The following is a 22566-nucleotide window of genomic DNA, read 5'->3' as shown; positions in this document are numbered from 1 at the left end:
TTTGCTGGTGCATTATGTCACAGCTTCAACATTTACAATGCAACCTCAAATAAATTAAAATTATGTACATTGTGTACAACCCCGATTCCAAAAAAGTTGGGACAAAGTACACATTGTAAATAAAAACGGAATGCAATGATGTGGAAGTTTCAAAATTCCATATTTTATTCAGAATAGAACATAGATGACATATCAAATGTTTAAACTGAGAAAATGTATCATTTAAAGAGAAAAATTAGGTGATTTTGAATTTCATGACAACAACACATCTCAAAAAAGTTGGGACAAGGCCATGTTTACCACTGTGAGACATCCCCTTTTCTCTTTACAACAGTCTGTAAACGTCTGGGGACTGAGGAGACAAGTTGCTCAAGTTTAGGGATAGGAATGTTAACCCATTCTTGTCTAATGTAGGATTCTAGTTGCTCAACTGTCTTAGGTCTTTTTTGTCGTATCTTCCGTTTTATGATGCGCCAAATGTTTTCTATGGGTGAAAGATCTGGACTGCAGGCTGGCCAGTTCAGTACCTGGACCCTTCTTCTACGCAGCCATGATGCTGTAATTGATGCAGTATGTGGTTTGGCATTGTCATGTTGGAAAATGCAAGGTCTTCCCTGAAAGAGACGTCGTCTGGATGGGAGCATATGTTGCTCTAGAACCTGGATATACCTTTCAGCATTGATTGTGTCTTTCCAGATGTATAAGCTGCCCATGCCACACGCACTAATGCAACCCCATATCATCAGAGATGCAGGCTTCTGAACTGAGCGCTGATAACAACTTGGGTCGTCCTTCTCCTCTTTACTCCGAATGACACGGCGTCCCTGATTTCCATAAAGAACTTCAAATTTTGATTCGTCTGACCACAGAACAGTTTTCCACTTTGCCACAGTCCGTTTTAAATGAGCCTTGGCCCAGAGAAGACGTCTGCACTTCTGGATCATGTTTAGATACGGCTTCTTCTTTGAACTATAGAGTTTTAGCTGGCAACGGCGGATGACACGGTGAATTGTGTTCACAGATAATGTTCTCTGGAAATATTCCTGAGCCCATTTTGTGATTTCCAATACAGAAGCATGCCTGTATGTGATGCAGTGCCGTCTAAGGGCCCGAAGATCACGGCCACCCAGTATGGTTTTCCGGCCTTGACCCTTATGCACAGAGATTCTTCCAGATTCTCTGAATCTTTTGATGATATTATGCACTGTAAATGATGATATGTTCAAACTCTTTGCAATTTTACACTGTCGAACTCCTTTCTGATATTGCTCCACTATTTGTAGGCACAGAATTAGGGGGATTGGCGATCTTCTTCCCATCTTTATTTCTGAGAGCCGCTGCCACTCCAAGATGCTCTTTTTATACCCAGTCATGTTAATGACCTATTGCCAATTGACCTAATGAGTTGCAATTTGGTCCTCCAGCTGTTCCTTTTTTGTACCTTTAACTTTTCCAGCCTCTTATTGCCCCTGTCCCAACTTTTTTGAGATGTGTTGCTGTCATGAAATTTCAAATGAGCCAATATTTGGCATGAAATTTCAAAATGTCTCACTTTCGACATTTGATATGTTGTCTATGTTCTATTGTGAATACAATAACAGTTTTTGAGATTTGTAAATTATTGCATTCCGTTTTTATTTACAATTTGTACTTTGTCCCAACTTTTTTGGAATCGGAGTTGTATGTATGTATAATGACAGCAGAGACACCAGGAACCTGTGGCGGGGGATTCAGACCATCACAGACTACAAGCCCTCGCTGCAGACCTGTGACAACTCCACCTCTCTGCTGAATCAGTTGAACAACTTCTTCGCTCGCTTTGAGGCAGACAACAGCACCATGGCACAGAAGACCCCACCACCTCCCGGCGACCAGGTGTTGATGCTGTCCCCAGACAGTCTGAGGAGAGCTCTCAGGACGACAAATGCACGGAAAGCCCCGGGTCCTGATAACATTCCTGGTCGTGTCCTGAGAGACTGTGCTGAGGAGCTCACAGATGTTTTTACAGACATCTTCAACATCTCGTTGAGCCAGGCTGTTGTCCCCACGTGCCTCAAAGCCACCACCATCATCCCGGTCCCGAAGAAGCCGCCTCCCTCCTGCTTCAATGACTACCGCCCGATCGCACTCACTCCCATCCTCATGAAGTGCTTCGAGTGGCTAGTCATGCGGCATATCAAGTCTGCCCTCCCCCCTGCCCTGGACCCTTTTCAGTTTGCATATCAGTCCAACCGTTCGACTGATGACGCCATCTCCACTGCCCTCCACTTAGCCCTCACCCACCTGGAGACAAAAGACTCATACGTCAGAATGCTGTTCATAGACTTCAGCTCAGCATTCAATACAATCATTCCTCAGCAGCTCATTCATAAACTGGACCAGCTGGAACTCAACACCTCCCTGTGCAACTGGCTGCTGGACTTCCTGACGGGGAGACCACAGGCTGTACGGGTCGGCAGCAACTCCTCCAGCACCATCACATTGAACACGGGGGCCCCCCAAGGATGTGTGCTGAGCCCCCTCCTCTTCACTCTGCTGACCCACGACTGCACACCAACATCCAGCTCCAACCTCTTCATTAAGTTTGTGGATGACACGACTGTGGTGGGTCTCATCAACAATGGCGATGAGACAATCTACAAGAGTGAGGTGAGCCGCCTGGCCATGTGGTGCAAGGACAACAATCTCCACCTGAACATGGAAAAGACGAAGGAGATTGTTGTGGACTTCAGGAGAGCACACACCCAGCATGCTCCACTAACTATCGATGGTGCTGCAGTGGAGAGGGTGAGCAGCACCAAGTTTCTGGGTGTGCACGTCTCTGAAGACCTGTCCTGGAGCAACAACATCGCATCACTGGCCAAAAAAGCCCAACAGCATCTGTACTTCCTCTGCAAACTGAGGAGAGCAAGAGCCCCAGCCCCCATCATGCACACATTCTACAGAGGCACCATCAAGAACATCCTGACCAGCTGCATCACCATGTGGTACGGTGCCTGCACCGTGTCCTGCTGCAAGTCTCTGCAGCGCATCGTGAGAGCAGCTGAGAGGATCATTGGTGTCTCTCTCCCTTCTCTTATGCATATCTATAACTCCCGCCTCACCCGAAAAGCCATCAGGATTGCAGGTGACCCCACCCACCCATCTCACAGCCTCTTCAGCTTGCTGCCGTCGGGGAGGAGACTGCAGAGTCTCCGGGCCAAAACCAGCAGACTCAAGGACAGTTTCTTTCACCAGGCGGTCAGGAGGCTCAACTCCCTCCCTGTTCTGCCCCTCCTTCCCCCTCTGCCACAGATTCTGCCCACACACCCCCTGCCCCCACTTCAGCATCTGACATCATGTCAATCTCACAGTCTCCCCCCCAACACACACACACACACTCTCAACATTCATTCGCACACTGAACTCAGGGACTGCACATTTCACTTTACCTCGCTCATTTGCACTATTCCGCACTACCTCACCTTAACAGCTATTAGTTATTAGTTAATTGTTTATTTCATGTTTACCTGCTATTCCTCAAGTGCCCTTGACTATGTATTTTATGTCCCTTTGCTCCAATTATATATATATATATATATATATATATATATATATATATATATATATATATATATGTGTGTGTGTGCGTGTGTGTGTGTGTACATATATAACAATATAAACACTCTAGATAAGAAAATAGACATATACACACATCTGTGAGTGTTTAGTATGTGTGTGTGTATATATATATATATATATATATATATATATATATATATATATATGTATATATATGTGTATGTATGTACAGTGCTCGACGTAAATGAGTACACCCCCTTTGAAAAGTAACATTTTAAACAATATCTCAATGAACACAAACAATTTCCAAAATGTTGAAAAGACAAAGTTTAATATAGCATCTGTTTAACTTATGACAGGAAAAAGTAAGGTTAATAATATAACTTAGATTACACATTTTTCAGTTTTACTCAAATTAGGCTGGTGCAAAAATGAGTACACCCCACAACAAAAACTACTACATCTAGTACTATGTATGGCCTTCATGATTTTTAATGGCAGCACCAAGTCTTCCAGGCATGGAATGAACAAGTTGGCAACATTTTGCAACATCAATCTTTTTCCATTCTTCAACAACGACCTCTTTTAGTGGCTGGATGCTGGATGGAGAGTGATGCTCAACTTGTCTCTTCAGAATTCCCCGTAGGTGTTCGATTGGGTTCAGATCAGGAGACATACTTGGCCACTGAATCACTTTCACCCTGTTCTTCTTCAGAAATCCAACAGTGGCCTTAGATGTGTGTTTAGTCATGTTGGAAAAGTGCACGGCGACCAAGGGCACGGAGTGATGGTAGCATCTTCTCTTTCAGTATAGAGCAATACGTCTGTGAATTCATGATGCCATCAATGAAATGCAGCTCCCCGACACCAGCAGCACTCATGCAGCCCCACATAAGGACACTGCCACCACCATGTTTCACTGTAGGCACCAGGCATTTTTCTTTGTATTCCTCACCTTTGCGACGCCATACAGTTTTGAAGCTATCAGTTCCAAAAACATTTATCTTGGTCTCATCACTCCAGAGTATAGAGTCCCAGTAGTCTTCATCTTTGTCAGCATGGGCCCTGGCAAACTGTAGGTGGGCTTTTTTGTGCCTGGGCTTTAGGAGAGGCTTCTTTCGTGGACGGCATCCATGCATGCCATTCCTCTGCAGTGTACACCGTATTGTGTCACGGGAAATAGTCACCCCAGTTTGGCTTTCTATTTCTTTAGATAACTGCAGTGAACTTGCATGCCGATTTTCTTCAACCCTTCTCATCAGAAGACGCTCCTGTCGAGGTGTTAACTTCCGTGGACGACCTGGACGTCTCTGTGAGATGGCTGCAGCTCCATCTCTCTTAAATTTTTGTACCACTTTTGCTACAGTATTCTGACTGATAAGTAAAGCTTTGCTGATCTTCTTGTAGCCTTCACCTTTGTGGTGGAAATAAATTATTTTCTTTGGGGAATTCTGAAGAGACAAGTTGAGCATCACTCTCCATCCAACATCCAGTCACTAAAAGAGGTCACTGTTGAAGAATGGAAAAAGATTGATGCTGCAAAATGTCACCAACTTGTTCATTCCATGCTGAGAAGATGTGGTGCTGTCATTAAAAATCATGGAGGCCATACAAAGTACTAGATGCAGTAGTTTTTGTTGTGGGGTGTACTCATTTTTGCACCACCCTAATTTGAGTAAAACTGAAAAATGTGTAATCTAAGTTATATTATTAACCTTACTTTTTCCTGTCATAAGTTAAACAGATGTTATATTAAACTTTGTCTTTTCAACATTTTGGAAATTGTTTGTGTTCATTGAGATATTGTTTAAAATGTTACTTTTCAAAGGGGGTGCACTCATTTACGCCGAGCACTGTATACACACACACACACACACACACACACACACACACACACACACACACACACACACAACACTCACAGATGTGTGTATATGTCTATTTTCTTATCTAGAGTGTTTATATTGTTTATTTTAGTTATTCTATTTATTTATTGCATTGCCTGTTTGCACCGTGGGTCAGAGAGGATTGAAATTCCATCTGTGCTGTATGTCGAGCATGTATAGCATATTTGACAATAAAGTTGACTTGACTTGAAATGTATGTATGTATGTATGTATGTATATATGTATATATGTATGTATTGTGAAAATGTCTTCAAGTATCATGAGACACTGCAACCCTGCTATAATGAACTCCTTGGGGGACGTCCAAATAGTTTGTTATACCGAAAAGTCCATAATACTAAAATGGACCCACTTGTCGGACGAAATACTCACATTATATGCCAAATTTTAGGCACATTCTCCTTATCACGAATTTCTCCTTTCAAGTAATTATCGCAGTTCACTGACTGATGGAGGTTACCGGTGTCTGTGTCCACCCACTGACTCGCACCGTTTTCTAAATCTTCACCATTCAGTTCGCTCATGTGCTCCAAATCACTGATGATGTAATTTATGTCGCACCACAGGGCTGGGTGGGGTGGGGAGTATAAAAACACCACTGGGATGCTTTAACTAGGTGTTAAGTTTAGCAGTATCAGCAGTCATATCATCCTTTTATCGATCTTTTGATCTCCAGTCTCGATAATTGTTAGCGACAGACACCTAAGTGAGACTCGTTAAACCTTTGTTTTATGCCGTTAACACGTATTGTTAACTTGACTGCAGACTTGATTACTTATTGTTTGTCTCTGGTGGGAATTGCAGCGCATGGCTCAGGCTACGTTTACATTACGTCGAATCAGCGGATCATCAGATTAACGTTCTTAAAACGATTCGCGTTTACACTAAAACCGTTAGCCGTGCACACAGCAACACCAATACACGGATACGCTCGGCTCCGCAGGCATCCTGCGCTCCAAATCACTCCGCCCTGAACAGCGAGTGCCCTCTGGAGGGTGCGCACTCCGGCCCTGCGCAGCTCACAGAGCGCGCAAGTGAAGTGCACAAGCCACGATTCGGGACTGAGCCGCTGTGTGTGTGATCCCAGCGCATATCACTTATTGCTTGCAAGTGGAAGGATGGCAAGCCTAAAGACAATCATAACTACACAATGGGCAGTATTTGCATCAGTATTTGCAGTATTTTCATACTTTTATACTCTTTAATGAAAGGTGATACAAGGCGGAAGTCCGCGCCGTTTTTCAGCAGTCGCGTCACATGACCAACGCCAGCGAATCAGGAAGGTGGATGTCACAGTGACGTTGTCCAATGAGGATGCCAGCTAGAGCTCAGCACAGCGTATTCGCGTATCTCAATGTTTACACAGCACCGGACCAGATACGATCTAGATTGAATATGTGGACGCTGGCGGATTCCCGTTTCCCGGCTTTTCCAGGTGGTTTAATGTAAACGGACAGTGCATCCGTGAAGAAAACGAGAAAGATACGGTCTAATGTAAACGTAGCCTCAGTGTGTCATGTAAGCAGGTGAATGATGGATGTAATTGCAGGAAGCGCGGTTATTTACAAACAGGCAGGCAAACAGTTCAAAAACGTAAGACAAAGCCAGAGTTGTAAAATAGGCAGTGGTCACGTGAGGCACAAACAGAATAGTGGAGGCAAAGATGAACGGCAGAGTCCAAATACATAAAGTCAAAACCAGAAAGGAGCAATTCCAGCGTTATGGATGTGACATTTGGACTCAAAATGGCAACAACTGACCTAGTTAATTTTTATTCCTTTCCAGTATTTTAAAGTTTGTTGTATATTTTTAAGACCTCTCATATTGGAGAAGTCATGGGGAAAAAAAGAATTCCCATAGTACATTTAGAACTCTAGAAAATGCCAAAAAAGACACGCGTTATGGATGTGACGGAAAAAATACCCCATTTCCAGGGTGACTACACATATTCATCAAACTCTGTGAAATTGCAAACATAATATCCAAATGCAGGCATGCATTTAATAAAGGAGTCTTAGCTGAAAATAAAAAAAGCCTTTGTTTAAAATATTTTCTATTTCAAGCAGAATCTAGGAAGAAAAAATCAGCGTTATGGATGTGACATAATTCCGTTATGGATGTGACGCGTCTGAAATAGACATGGCATATGTTTAGAAAATCAGCAATTTAACCACCATAACCCTTTGAAAAACTCTCTAAATATCAGCTAAAACTATCAAAGTTCTTAAATAATATTTAGGATGGCTATTGTTTTGCTGTTTTGTGGATTTTAGCATACATTTCTGTGGCTTGTGGCAATAATATAGAATTGTACATGATCAAAGTTGATTTTAGCTTGGGTTTTACATTATAAGAAAGAAAGACTGACAGTGACATATTAGGTTGGTTACAAATTGGTTCAACTTATTCACATCTGTAAAATACAGGCCTAGGTGATATCTCTGGGAGTGGTTTTGATGTATTACATGTTGCTTTATTTTTGCCTGGTGAGGTTGACATTTACATGGAATTGCCCAAAGGCAATATACAGACACAAGGCTTGGTAATGTGAGAAACTAGATACAGTGCGTATTCTTTGCCAGGTCTGTGCGTTTAGAGAGTCCCAATAAGCTTGCTGTGATTGTGTTCCAATTCGGAGCAGGTGCATCGTAATTAGTCCTAACTGCACTGCGCACTCCGAGCACCAAACACGGTGACCTTTCTTTTTTTTTTTAAATAAATTAATTCATTTTTTTTTAACTCAGTCATTTTCACTGAAGGCAGGAGACACAAACTTTGTTTGTTATATGCAAAAGTTTGTAGTAAAAGAATTTGTTGTAGTAGGGTTGCAGTGTAGTGTTTTTTTTTTTTTTGTGCTATATCTTAAGGTTGTTTTATGGATTCAGACCAGCACAATTTTATCCCCTTTATTTATTTATCTTTCATATTACACCTGAAATTGATGAGATTGAAAAAAAAAACTAGTATACTAATAATATCCAAAAACTAGTCCCCAAATAATAAAATTAGAGTCTGTAACCGCATACCATCTCAAGCCGTAAACCTACCTACACTGTCCAGCAGTGATGGGAATAACGGCGTTAGAAATAACGGCGTTACTAACGGCGTTACTTTTTTTAGGAACGAGTAATCTAACTAATTACTTTTTACATCGTTATAACGCCGTTCCCGTTACTTACAATAAAATACTATGCGTTACTTTATTAAAGCTGTTCTCATCTGGCACGCTGCTCGTTCAGCCTTTCTTTACTCTGCTTTCGTGTGGGGCGGGGAGACACGAGACAATGGCACAGTAAGCCAATCAGAGTAGATTTGGACAACAGACGTAGGTAGGCCACGCCTACTGCACTACTGCGCACTCTTTCAATCGGAAGACCCAGCGATGGCGAGCGGTCAGCCCAACACTGCGCTTTCACACTGGAAATACAGCCATTACTTTTCATTACTTGAAATAAAAGGCAAGAGTGTTTACGTGCAATGCACATTATGTCGAGGAACAAAGCATTTGTCCTCGTCAGTGGCCAGTAATTAGTAACATAATTTTAATAACTACAAAAATATATTACATTTGATAGATGTCTTATCTCACATTGTCCCACAAAAATATTAATATAGTGTAGATAACGTTACTAATTGGTTCTGTTAAGTGTCCATTTCAGTCATTAAACACATTTAACATTCACTTTTATTATGATTACACTAATTGAATTTGATTTTTTTTGAGGGGGAACAAAATGTAACGGAATAATTACTTTCCCTGGTAATTAGTTACTTTTATGACAAAGTAACTCTGTTACTAACTCAGTTACTTTTTGGGAAAAGTAACTAGTAACTATAACTAATTACTTTTTGAAAGTAACGTGCCCAACACTGCTGTCCAGTATAGCAAGATTGACGGACAGATTAATTTCACAGCCCAAGGTAGATCTTAACAGCTTTGCTCGCTACACTGTATCTTAGCTAACTAGCTAGATAGCGTTAATTACCCTGAAAGATACCTTTTTAATTCTCATAAAGCCTCTGTAACAGTGAGGAAACAAGACCTGTAACAGATTAGCCTGGGAAATCCCATGCTGCTTTGCACAATCGTTCCGATCTGAAAAGACAGCATGGAAACTATGGTCTAAAGGCTCGCCTGAGTTAGGGAGCCAATCAGAGAGTGGGGAGGGGTGGAAAGACGGTGACGCGTACTACTCGACAAACGGAAGCTTGTAGTTTATTTGGGACTGTTTACGGATCACATTTAACATGGCGGCGAGCGATACGAACCAAACTTTCGATCAAGCTTTAGACACTGTTCTGAATTAGCCTGGGAAATCCCATGCTGCTTTGCACAATCGTTCCGATCTGAAAAGACATATTTCCTTCTCTTCTTCGCCTCTTCGTCGCTCTAACTACATCACCGGGTACAACTGCCATGATTGGCCATGGGCTACGTATACGCCAAATGATAGACATTCGCAACGTCCAATAAACGGCCGTTGACAATCGTAAACCATACCTCCCCTAAGAGAAATTCAATAGGCGGATTCCAGACCATATTTCACTTGTGATATGGTCTGGTGTTAACCAGACTAGTAACAGATATCATATCCTCAGAAATCACAAACACTTGGGTCATGTCCAATACTAAATAGTGTGTCCATACAACAAGTTCTCTCTGAATGTGTCCTGACTTGGCACTCACAGCCTTTTTAAAATTTGCATCGTGAATATTTATCTGTGGTATACAAATGGCCATAGCACCACTGTGCTACAAAATATTTTTCTGCAAGTAGCTTACAATAGCATTTTTCGGCCAGTGAGGGCAACATTCTAAAATCTTACATCTAGCTGCCTTAAGATTGAGTATAAATTCAAGGAAATACTGTGTAGGACCTCTGAATCAAATTAACTGATTTTCAATTTACACTTCAAATTAAAAAACACTTAGTTAGTACATACCGTAAAGAGCTCCTTCTGGAAAGACTTCCTTTGCTTTACTTCAGATGAGTTGCAGTCTTCTTTAAGCTTCTCAAGAACACAGGCCACTTTTTCTGGCTCACTGTTCAGCTCAGTACGAGAAAAGTGTGCCAGAGGAAGGTTGACATAGCCCAAGGCATCAGCAAATGCTCTCCAGCTATTTATGTTTTCCATCAGTATAGTCCTCAATGAGGAATACATGTAAGTGAGGCATTTGCAGGGGATTAGAATTTGGTCTAAAAGAACAGCAGATGTTAGCTCAGGCCCCTTTAAATTAACTGGCTTGACTTTTCCCATTATAAGAATGTTCTTGGCATGTACCAATCCAATTCGACCAAGATAGTATCCAATATACCACTCCTTGGTCCAAAGATGCCCTTTAAGTTTGATTTTTTCTTCAGTCAAAAGTGCCATCACATCCCCTTTGACATACTCCAGCAAATACTGGCTCTTTGTCTGCCGAAGGACAGTTTTTAGCATCTTTCCAAACTTGATATTTTTGACTGGTCTGTCCTGAAACACAGGGTACTTTGTGTCTCCGATGAGCGGTAACAGTACAGACTTGTGCTTTTCTTTTTTCTTTAAAAAGCGCCGCTGCACCGAGCTTGTTGCGACCTTTGGTGGAGGAGGTGGTGTCTGAACACAGAACTGAGCAAGGATGCAGTCCTGGTCATCTTTAACCTGAATGCGCAATGTGAAGTCCGAGATGTTGTCTGGATCTCGAGCAGATATCAAGTAGATGAGGCGCGATACTTTGCCAAGTTTCAGCTGAAAACTCCTCACCACCTTTGTCTGCTCACTAATTTTCACTTCAAAATTTGTGATGTTGGAATACAGACCAACCTTAAGATCTTGAGGCTTTGCAAGTACAAACTGGTGTTTTCCCCAGAGTTGGAGGGATACTGGTGGAATACAGCGAGACTGCATTTTAGCCTCACTTACTAATAATGTTTTTGGAGCACAATCATGGCCGAATAAGGCAACAACTGTCTTGAAAGATGGATGGATATGCTTGGGACCATATACGCCAAGGGTAACTTTCTTTACAACATGCTCCCAGACTGTATTGTATGGAGCTACAACCTGGGCTTGAGCGACAACTGATACATACATGCATGGCTCTAAATTGTCCAAAGTTACCTGGACTGTATCTCCATACATATAAACATGAGGAACTGGAATGTAGGGTCCCTCCTTGCAGTCACTGCGGACACAGATCACTTCTGTTGTTTGTCGACTCTCCATCTTGACTACGACAGACACCTTCATCTCCAATGTTATGGTGGTTTTAGTTTCCATATTACTCAGCTTGATCTCCACAACTGGGCTCACAGTAGTACATTTGTCATTGTTAAGCTCCAATGGTGGGTCCAGCAAGGCCTTTAAAGATATCTGTTGAGTGTCATCTGGTGCAACATGGCCCTCAGGTACAAGGATGCTGATGCTAGTATCAGGTAACTGAACAGCACCACCTGAGCTGTCCAGTTTGCACACAATATTGGTCTCTATTGGCTGTGTTTGACCCCATCCAGGATTTTGACCAATGGAATCTAGGTCATGGCAGGACCTTGTAAACTTGCGGTGGTTTAACCAGGCATTTTTGAAGTCTTCTCTACTTTGAAACTGCTCGGGTGATGGTGCTTTCAAGCTACCAAAAAACCCCAAGAATTCTGGAGGTGCGTCTGTCTGTGATTGCAAGATGGACAGTTCAGACAAGCTGTAACAACGCTTGCTCCTATAAAATGGATTGTTCCTTCTAAGAACTGGACCTTTCTCCGTGCCAGAGTTCAAGCAATACGTATCCAAAATATTACTTCCAAACTTGCTGACGTTAATACTGCTGCTGTTTTTTGAGTCTGGAGAGGAGGACGCATCAAAGCCAAGGTGATCCGTTGAACTCTGGATACTGTTTTGATCAGTTAGCAAGGAGCCATCAAGGAACGGGTTGAGAGACAGCCGCTTAGTCGCAAAAGGGTTTCCGTTTTGAGGAACTGTAGGTTTTATGTGCTCTGACCATTCTCCACGTTGCTCTAGCACTTTGGACCCATCATTAGAGATGTCTCCGAGGCTGTCAATCATGCCACTGTCAGAGAATAAAGACTCTCGGTGTGTGACAGGCTTGACATAGGCTGCTGGGATGTATCCCATCTCTGTGTTATTATGGGCATACCACCACTCTCCACCAGATGTGTCAAGAACATAAAGATGGTCTCCTTTACAAAACTTTAGGGTGGTGAAGTTTGATGGACAGTAATCTTTAATGGCAATGACTTCTCTAGCAGATTCAATTGAGGTAGTAGCTTCTCGTCGTAAACTGCTAGGGCTGGGCACTGAGAAGAAGAAGAAGAAGAAAAAGAGTGAATTAAGTCAGCACAAAAATATGCTTGGAAAACACTGACATTCTAGTCACTCTATTAAGGGTAGAAAAACAAAAACAAACAAACAAAAAAAATGAAAGGAACCTTTAACATCGGAAAGGTTGGCTTCTGACACTCCAGAACTCAGTTCAATAAGTGTTCCCTCAGACTTGCAGCGAGGCATGACATTGTTGTTATTTGCTGTTCGAATTCGATGGGCAGCCATGTTTAGTTTTCCTGCTGCATTTCTTTCTCTGTCAAGAAGCTTGTTCCATCTTTTAATCCCAACTGTGACCAGCAGCTTTTCATTCGATCTGTTTGGGAAACAAAAGGCCATGTGTCAAATGGTGATCGTGTCTTTTTGGCTTAAAATTTGTATTCCACCAGAAACTTCGATGAAAAAAGTCTAACTTCAGAAGTCAGGACTGAACTACCTTCTAGATTTTACTCACTTGGGATATTCCACAGGGTTATTAGCAGATACTGATGGTGCAATTAGTAATATTGCAGTGCTTCACCTAACATTATACTGGGGGAGCCCCCACACACACATTTTAAGGTCCGAAAAAAGGAGTACACACTGCAAAAAATGGCCTTTCAAAAATAAGAAATAAAAGATTAAAACAAAGCATATTTGCTTGAATCAGGTGAAAAGAAATCTGCCAATGGAACTAGTCAAATTTGACTTGGTAAGATTTCTTAACGTAAAATGAAAAATCTAACCTGTTTTTAGATGAAATAATTCCAAAATAAGATCGGGGAACTTATTATGCGAGATCTGATTAACTCAAAATAATCAAAATAGTTCTTATAACAAGATCGTACTTCTTACATTTAGCCATTCAAGTCATTTTTATTTATTTCATGTTAAGGGTATTTCACTTAAATTCATGACAAAGTCTTAGCAGTAAAAACTGAATTTAAGATAAATATACTAATATGAGGATTGTTAAATTCTACAACTAAGCATTGCTAGCTTAAAAGATTCTCCTTTTGTGACCTGTAATTAGTAAAATACTCTAGATATGAGACCAGAGACTATCTTGAATCAAGTTGACGACACGTGTAGCATTGCAACAAGTTTATTTTTTTTTCCCATTTCAACATTCAAACATTAAAACATCTCTTAAGATTCCACTTCCCCAGGACCTCAGGCACCAAAAAAAAAAAAAAAAAAATCAATAAATAAAAAGTCTACGCATTTTGACTTACAGTGCTTACACAACGCCAAAGCAACAGTGCATTTTGGGGGCACTGACTATTCATGTGTACGAGGGGTTTACAAGATCAGACACAAACAAACAAACAAACAAACAAACAAACAAAAAACACAACTTAACTCACAGCATTCCAAAAAGTCCTCACTAAGGCCATGTACACACGTAGCCGGGTATTTTTAAAACCGAACATTTCCCCCCCCCCCTCCGTTTATAAAAATGTTTTATCCACACCACCTCGTCTTCGAAAAAAATCCCTTCCACACATAACCGAACATCTGCGTTTTCAATCACATTCATAAGCATTCCAAACCTGTAGATGGCATTATTTCCCCAAATCCTACCCCCTAATCACATCAGAATAGCCCTCTGTTGGCGTCACTTCCGCCTAAACATAAAACATGGCGCCAAGCTCGTTCGTCTGGACAGACTCGGAGACAGAATTGCTTCTAAACACAATTTTGGAGTACAAACTTCAAAAGACGCATGAAAACGTTGATTGGGAATCTTGTCAGTAGTTGGGCTTCTAAAATTAAACATGTAAATAGCACCTGCACAATAATTAACGCTTTCAAGGCACTACTCCGATCCATTACTCTTTGTCCATGCTTAATCTGGCTTCTGCAGTAAACAAAGGTCGCACGTTTGACGTCAGGGCAGATTTGTTGTCATTTTTTTGGCACAGATTGTAACGTTCTAAAACGCAAAACTCCGGTTATCTCTGTCTACACGAAAAGGCATACACGGAGTTTTCAAAAATCTTCACTTTGCCCGGAGTATTTTTAAATATTCGTTTTTGATGTGTTTCCATGTGGATGACAGGCCAAAACGTAGAAAAATATCTTCGATTTAGCAGATACCCGGCTACGTGTGGACGGGGTCTAAAACGCCCTCCACTCACTCATAGCCTTTTTGAAGGCACTTGTCTGGTCTAGAGTCTGTACAGCATCTAGAAGGAGCTCACTCTGAATGACTGAGTAAACAGTCGCAGTAAACTTAGGATCTGTAAGGTGGAGTTGAATTGTAATGAAAGATTCAAAGATTTCAGTAAAGTTCATTTATTCCCAAACAAGCATACTTTTTTTTTCTTGAAACAAGATGAACCGCATTTGACAAATGTCCAAAACGTACTTACTTGTTTTAAAAAAAACTTGTTTTACTTTCAAAGGTGCTCCAAATAAGACTTTTTCAAGACATTTTGTCTATACAAGATTTTCAAGATGGACTGTCTAAAAACTAGCCTTTCTAGCTAAATGAGGTTTTGCTTGTTGGGCAATTATGTCTTATAATAAGGGTGGCTAGATGTTTTGACTTGAAAATAGACAAATAAACTTCCTAAGATTTTTATTTTTTGCAGTGCAGGCCACACGGAAAGAGTGCCTGCTCAAAAACAGGAGAGGAAGCAGGCACTAGGACCATGCAGAAACATCCCCCACTCAAGCTGCTCTCCTCTCATGTGCTCAAAAATGACTGAAACATCCATCCATTATCTGTAGCCGCTTTATCCTGTTCTACAGGGTCACAGACAAGCTGAAGCCTATCCCAGCTGACTATGGGCGAGAGGAAAGGCACGCCCTGGACAAGTCGCCAGGTTATCACAGGACTGACACATAGAGAGAAACAAACATTCATGATCAATTTAGAGTCACCAGTTAACCTAACCTGCATGTCTTTGGACTGTGGGGGAAACCGGAGCACCTGGAGGAAACCCACACGGGCACGGGGAGAACATGCAAACTCCGCACAGAAAGGCCCTCGCCGGCCACTGGGCTCGAACCCAGGGCCCTCTTGCTGTGAGGCGACAGTGCTAACCACTACACCACCGTGCCGCCACAATTGAAACAATTCAATTCAAACAACAGTTAGCAATGTGACCATCCTCATCCAGCACCCCCCTCCTCCAAAAAGCCAGTAAACTTAGGGGAACACTCTGTATATAATAAATATAATCCTATCCTTGACTTGCAAGTGACCTCAAAGCAAAATAGAAACCTGGATATCGGCCATGTTGGTGGATATACAAATGCGGGATCAAGCGACATTCCATACAAAACAGTCACGCACGCGCAACCGTCTTTGTTTTTCCACTGCTTTGAGCGTTCTTTTAGCTTTGCCATATCTTTGTGCTGTATATGGTTGTGGTCACAACAGTACTCATGACTGTAGCATGTTTCGATTTTTTTAGAATTCCATCTGTGACTCGGAAAGAGGGCGAGGAAACTCTGAGGCTTAGTATGGAGAGGGGACGAGCACGGCTGAACATCAGCAGGGCTGATCTAACAGAGGCTAAAACCAAAACAGCTCGTGCTTGCAGTAATCATTTTATCTCCGGTGAGATTCTAAAGCTCTCTCAATAATATCATGGAAGAATTTTATTTTGTGTTGCTAGAATTTTGCTATAAAATGAGTGTTCTCTTGTCGTGGTTCACTCGGTCATTGTTATAATTTTAACATGTGTATTACCATTTCGCGTTAAGGAGCGCCAGCAAAATTACATGAAAGAAACAATCCAGACTGGGCACCCACTCAGAAAATGGGCTATGTTTCGGCCAAGGTCGGACTTTTTTCTGCGGCAGCGGAACGTTACCAAAGAGCTCAAAGGAGGAGGAAGACAGCTGAATTTGTGGAAGCTGCATGTGGTAACTCGCCTGTGGAGTTCCAAGACACCACAGTTGAAGCTGAGAAATTAATACCAGGTCAGCTAATTTTGACTGAAACAAAAGTAGTGAGCAATTCCAGCGTTATGGACGTGACACTTGAACTCAAAATGGCAACAAATGACCCAGTGCATGTTTTATTGTCTCCCAGTATTTAAACAGGTGTTGCATATTTTAAGGCTGTACCATACTGGAGAAGTGATAGAACAAGAACAATTCCCATAGTACACCTAGGGCATGCCAGAAAATGCCAATAAAAGATGCGTTATGGATGTGACAGAAAAAGTATCACTTTTCTTGGGTGACTGTACATTTTTATCAAACTCTGTGAAATTGTAAACCTAATGTCGAAATGGAGATATCCATTTGATAAAGGGGTCCAAGGTGAATATTAAAAAATCTTTGTTTAAAATATTTTGTATTTTATGCAGAGTTTCGGAAGGAAAAGTCAGCGTTATGGATGTGACGAAATTCCGTTATGGATGTGACGCGTCTGAAATAGACATGGCATATGTTTAGAAAATCAGCAATTTAACCACCATAACCCTTTGAAAAACTCTCTAAATATCAGCTAAAACTATCAAAGTTCTTAAATAATATTTAGGATGGCTCTTGTTTTGCTGTTTTGTGGATTTTAGCATACATTTCTGTGGCTTGTGGCAATAATATAGAATTGTACATGATCAAAGTTATTCGTGTCATTAGCTAAAGTAGTGAAGGCGAAGGGAACAATTCTTGTGACAAATTGGTTCAACTTATTCACATCTGTAAAATACAGGCCTAGGTGAGATCTCTGGGAGTGGTTTTGATGTATTACATGTTGCTTTATTTTTGCATGGTGAGGTTGACATTTACATGGAATTGCCCTAATATTGCTTCGAAACTTCCATAAATTTAAGATTTCCAAACAGATCTGGGTCCTCGATGGTCAGTAGAAGCGTCTTATCCTCAGAAAAATCTGACTTTTTTTTTTAAATAATATGGATCAAAACCAGGGCTTTGAACCGATTCAAGGAACGAAAACGAAAACCGGGAACTTTTTCTATTTCACATGGAACAGAAACAAAACCAGAAACTTTATTATTTTTTATGTTCCGGAACAGAAACGCTTATTAAAAATAATGGTAACCGGTTAATACCGGTTTTTATTTCATTCCTCAAAGTTTCCGTAGCCTACAAATAAAAAAGTCATTCTTCTCCTGTGCAAGTTTCTATGACCCGCTGGGGTTCACTTCCTGTGTGACGTTCGCTGACTGAATGGAGAGAGCGGGAGGGTGGACTACTATCACATCTCCACATCTTAAATAAGAGGTAAATATTGCAGTCTATCGTTATTCAAAAATGTCAATTTCAAACACGATATCAATATATTTGTCCACGTTAATGAGAGGCTCGCGAACATTAAATGACGTTAACCTCTGTTAGCCTATCAATGCATAGGGCCTGACTAGCCTTTGGTAACACACTAAACGAATTATCTTTCATTTTTGGCACTTTTTCTGTTTGTGTAGATGGGAAGACATACTGAGAATCCATATCGCCAACATTTGAAATAATAATAATTTTGAATTATTTCTTGTCTTATTTAATGAAGGTTGTAATAGAATTAGCCTACATTTGGCTTAAGCTGGATGAGACAGAGACATAATTTTATAGCCATTTGTTAAACAGCTGGCAGGGAACGTAATTAACCGTTCCGGGAACTATTTTTTTTTTGTTCTAACCGGTTCAGGAACGTCTATTTAATGGTGGAACCCAAAACCGGAAATGTTAAAATTCCGTTTCTGTTCGGAACGAACCAATAGGAAGAAAATTCTGGTTCAAAGCCCTGATCAAAACCACACATATCTATCTTCTCTTTGTATAGAATCTTTGCTCGACTGTTCCGATCGTGGTAATACTGAGAAAATTCAGCATTGTTTACAGACATGCTTTCAGCAGCTGCCATCCTAGTTGCTTTTGTATATCCACCATCATGGCTGATGCTCATGATGAAGCACATTTTGATCAAGTGGTTGCAAGTCATCTATTAAACTAACCCTTTAGGTTAGTCCCATTACACTGAAGGGGAAAAAAAAGAAGAAAGAATTAACTTAATTCAAATATGTACCCCAGTTCCATGTGTTTGAATTCAACATGATTTGATCACGTATCTGCAAAGCCTTGAATGAAAGCGAACTCTGCACGTTCAACTGACATTCAAACCTTAAACTTCTGCCATTCAGCAATGTCCGTATCACCACTGCGCGATCATAGTGCACATGTTCCAAGTGTGTTAATTTAATACGAGAGTTAAAGTTACACTAAATTGAGCATAAACAATGACCTACTTTGGTAAGGTTTTTATGTAAGCTAGATGTAATATGTTGTCTTATAATCTGACTGATTTTGAACCCTTTAGAATTTCCTATATTTCTGCATAAATATGACCGAAAACATCATCGGATTTTCACACAAGTCCTAAAAGTAGATAAAGAGAACCCAGTTAAACAAATGAGACAAAAATATCATACTTGGTCAATTATTTATTGAGGAAAATGATTCGATATTACATGTCCGTGAATGGCAAAAGTATGTGAACCTCGAGGATTAGCAATTAATTTGAATGTGAAATTAGAGTCAGGTGTTTTCAATCAATGGGATGACAATCAGGTGTGAGTGGGCACCCTGTTTTATTTAAAGAACAGGGATCTACCAAAGTCTGATCTTCACAACACATGTTTGTGGAAGTGTATCATGGCACGAACAAAGAAGATTTCTGAGGACCTCAGAAAAAGCGTTGTTGATGCTCATCAAGCTGGAAAAGGTTACAAAACCATCTCTAAAGAGTTTGGACTCCACCAATCCACAGTCAGACAGATTGTGTACAAATGGAGGAAATTCAAGACCATTGTTCCCCTCCCCAGGAGTGGTCGACCAACAAAGATCACTCCAAGAGCAAGGCGTGCAATAGTCAGTGAGGTCACAAAGGACCCCAGGGTAACTTCTAAGCAACTGAAGGCCTCTCTCACATTGGCTAATGTTAATGTTCATGAGTCCACCATCAGGAGAACACTGAACAACAATTGTGTGCATGGCAGGGTTGCAAGGAGAAAGCCACTGCTCTCCAAAAAGCACATTGCTGCTCGTCTTGAGTTTGCTAAAAACCACGTGGACAAGCCAGAAGGCTATTGGAAAAATGTTTTGTGGCCAGATGAGACCAAAATAGAACTTTTTGGTTTAAATGAGAAGCGTTATGTTTGGAGAAAGGAAAAAATTGCATTCCAGCATAAGAACCTTATCCCATCTGTGAAACATGGTGGTAGTATCATGGTTTGGGCCTGTTTTGCTGCATCTGGGCCAGGACGGCTTGCTATCATTGATGGAACAATGAATTCTGAATTATACCAGCAAATTCTAAAGGAAAATGTCAGGACATCTGTCCATGAACTGAATCTCAAGAGAAGGTGGGTCATGCAGCAAGACAACGACCCTAAGCACACAAGTCGTTCTACCAAAGAATGGTTAAAGAAGAATAAAGTGAATGTTTTGGAATGGCCAAGTCAAAGTCCTGACCTTAATCCAATGGAAATGTTGTGAAGCGAGCAGTTCATGTGAGGAAACCCACCAACATCCCAGAGTTGAAGCTGTTCTGTACGGAGGAACGGGCTAAAATTCCTCCAAGCCGGTGTGCAGGACTGATCAACAGTTACCGGAAACGTTTAGTTGCAGTTATTGCTGCACAAGGGAGTCACACCAGAAAGCAACCTTTACTGAAAGCAAAGGTTCACATACTTTTGCCACTCACAGATATGTAATATTGGCTCATTTTCATCAATAAATAAATGACCAAGTCTAATATTTTTTGTCTCATTTGTTTAACTGGGTTCTCTTCGTCTACTTTTAGGACTTGTGTGAAAATCTGATGATGTTTTAGGTCACATTTATGCAGAAATATAGAAAATTCTAAAGGGTTCACAAACTTTCAAGCACAACTGTATATCACATACAATCCTGGAGACTTAGTCACAAAACTGGTTACATGGTTAATTACACACACACTAAATTTCGCTCTAGAAATGGTGTACTGGATATCTCTGGTTTATCTAATAGACCAGAAATCTAAGTGCATATTAGTCTTAGCACTAAACAAACTCAGACTTTTTATACCAGTGAAACTGCTGCCAAGATCAACAACTAACCAATGTCACACACTGCTGATCCAAGTGTACATTCCAAAACAATGTTCTGACAGTTTCTGAACTGTCACTATTGCTGACAACAGGCTTTACAGGTATAACATTTCTAACAGTCGAAGCTGCACAAAAAAAAAGTTAGTTGCACTATTATTGCATAAGGCTGTTTGCACCATAACCACAAATGGTGCAATGTTCTGTCATGACAGGTCATGCACTAAAACAGTAATGGATTTAAAAAAACAAAAAGAGCACGCCCTAGTCCAGACAAGTTTCCTCAGCTCATTCCCGGAGTTTATGATTGCACAGGAACAAAAATCTGAATCATCTCTCGCTTTAAAATGAAGAAGTCGCTGCCTTGTCCCTGTTTTGCTGCAGGATTAGGACATGCTCAAGCATAAAATGATTAGAAATTTGAGGTACGATTTGGATATTTAAACTTTCCCTAACATTTACATTCTCATTAATAGCTACTCGATAACACCAGCATGAGTTTACCCAAAACCACATGGCCTTGAGTTAAAGCCCTTGTATGCTTTTAAATTGCCAGTAACCCCAATGAAAAAACAACCATACAACTTTTAACAACAGCCTCCACTCTTCTGGGAAGGCTTTCCACTAGATGTTGGAACACAGATGAGAAAATTTGAGCCCATTTAGTCACAAGAGCTTTAGTGAGGTTAGGCAAGAAGGTGTTGCACGCAGTCCATTAGTGTTGTAGTCAAGACCACCTAAACCGAGACCACGTCATGACCAAGATCAGAGTGTATTGAGACCGAGTCAAGACCAAGACTTCGAGGGGTTGAAATCAAGTCAAGACCTAGGCAAGGCAAAACCGAGTTAAGACCAGGACCAGAGGGTGTGAAAGGGGGCGGGGGAGGGATGACAGCCATTAACAATAACGAAATTTCAAATTCGCAACGAGTCATGTTATTGATCACATTTGAAGCAGGCAGTTTTATCCATCCATCTATCCATCCATCCATCCATCCATTATCTGTAGCTGCTTATCCTGTTCTACAGGGTCGCAAACAAGCTGGAGCCTATCCCAGCTGACTACGGGCGAAAGGCGGGGTACACCCTGGACAAGTCGCCAGGTCATCGCAGGGCTGACACATAGACACAGACAACCATTCACACTCACATTCACACCTATGGCCAATTTAGAACCACTGATTAGCCTAACCTGCATGTCTTTGGACTGTGGGGGAAACCGGAGCACCCGGAGGAAACCCACGCAGACACGGGGAGAACATGCAAACTCCACACAGAAAGGCCCTCACTGGCCGCGAACCCAGGACCTTCTTGCTGTGAGGCGACAGTGCTAACCACTATACCACCGTGCCACCCCATATTGGCAACTAACTGCAATTAAATATCATACTTATCGGCCTGGGCGGCACGGTGGTGTAGTGGTTAGCGCTGTCGCCTCACAGCAAGAAGGTCCGGGTTCGAGCCCCGGGGCCGGCGAGGGCCTTTCTGTGTGGAGTTTGCATGTTCTCCCCGTGTCCGCGTGGGTTTCCTCCGGGTGCTCCGGTTTCCCCCACAGTCCAAAGACATGCAGGTTAGGTTAACTGGTGACTCTAAATTGACCGTAGGTGTGAATGTGAGTGGGAATGGTTGTCTGTGTCTATGTGTCAGCCCTGTGATGACCTGGCGACTTGTCCAGGGTGTACCCCGCCTTTCGCCCATAGTCAGCTGGGATAGGCTCCAGCTTGCCTGCGACCCTG

At 41.5% G+C, this 22566-nt stretch overlaps 1 protein-coding gene across 4 annotated transcripts in view; it reads right to left on the bottom strand.

The window, feature by feature from the left end:
- Positions 1-22566, bottom strand: part of sh3bp4 (SH3-domain binding protein 4) — a 70807-nt gene that overhangs the window by 17648 nt on the left and 30593 nt on the right. For all 4 annotated transcript variants that reach the window (XM_060929199.1, XM_060929198.1, XM_060929200.1 and 1 more), the window contains 2 exons: positions 12893-13101; positions 10413-12760 (listed from right to left, as the gene is read on the bottom strand). In XM_060929199.1, coding sequence (XP_060785182.1) covers positions 10413-12760; positions 12893-13013 — 2469 coding nt within the window. In that variant the 5' untranslated portion in view covers positions 13014-13101. The remainder of the gene's footprint in view (positions 1-10412; positions 12761-12892; positions 13102-22566) is intronic.

Source organism: Neoarius graeffei, chromosome 9, assembly GCF_027579695.1.
Source record: "Neoarius graeffei isolate fNeoGra1 chromosome 9, fNeoGra1.pri, whole genome shotgun sequence".
Lineage (NCBI taxonomy): Eukaryota > Metazoa > Chordata > Actinopteri > Siluriformes > Ariidae > Neoarius > Neoarius graeffei.
The sequence above is the reverse complement of the archived record's forward strand: the minus strand, read 5'-3'. Positions and strand labels throughout refer to the sequence as shown.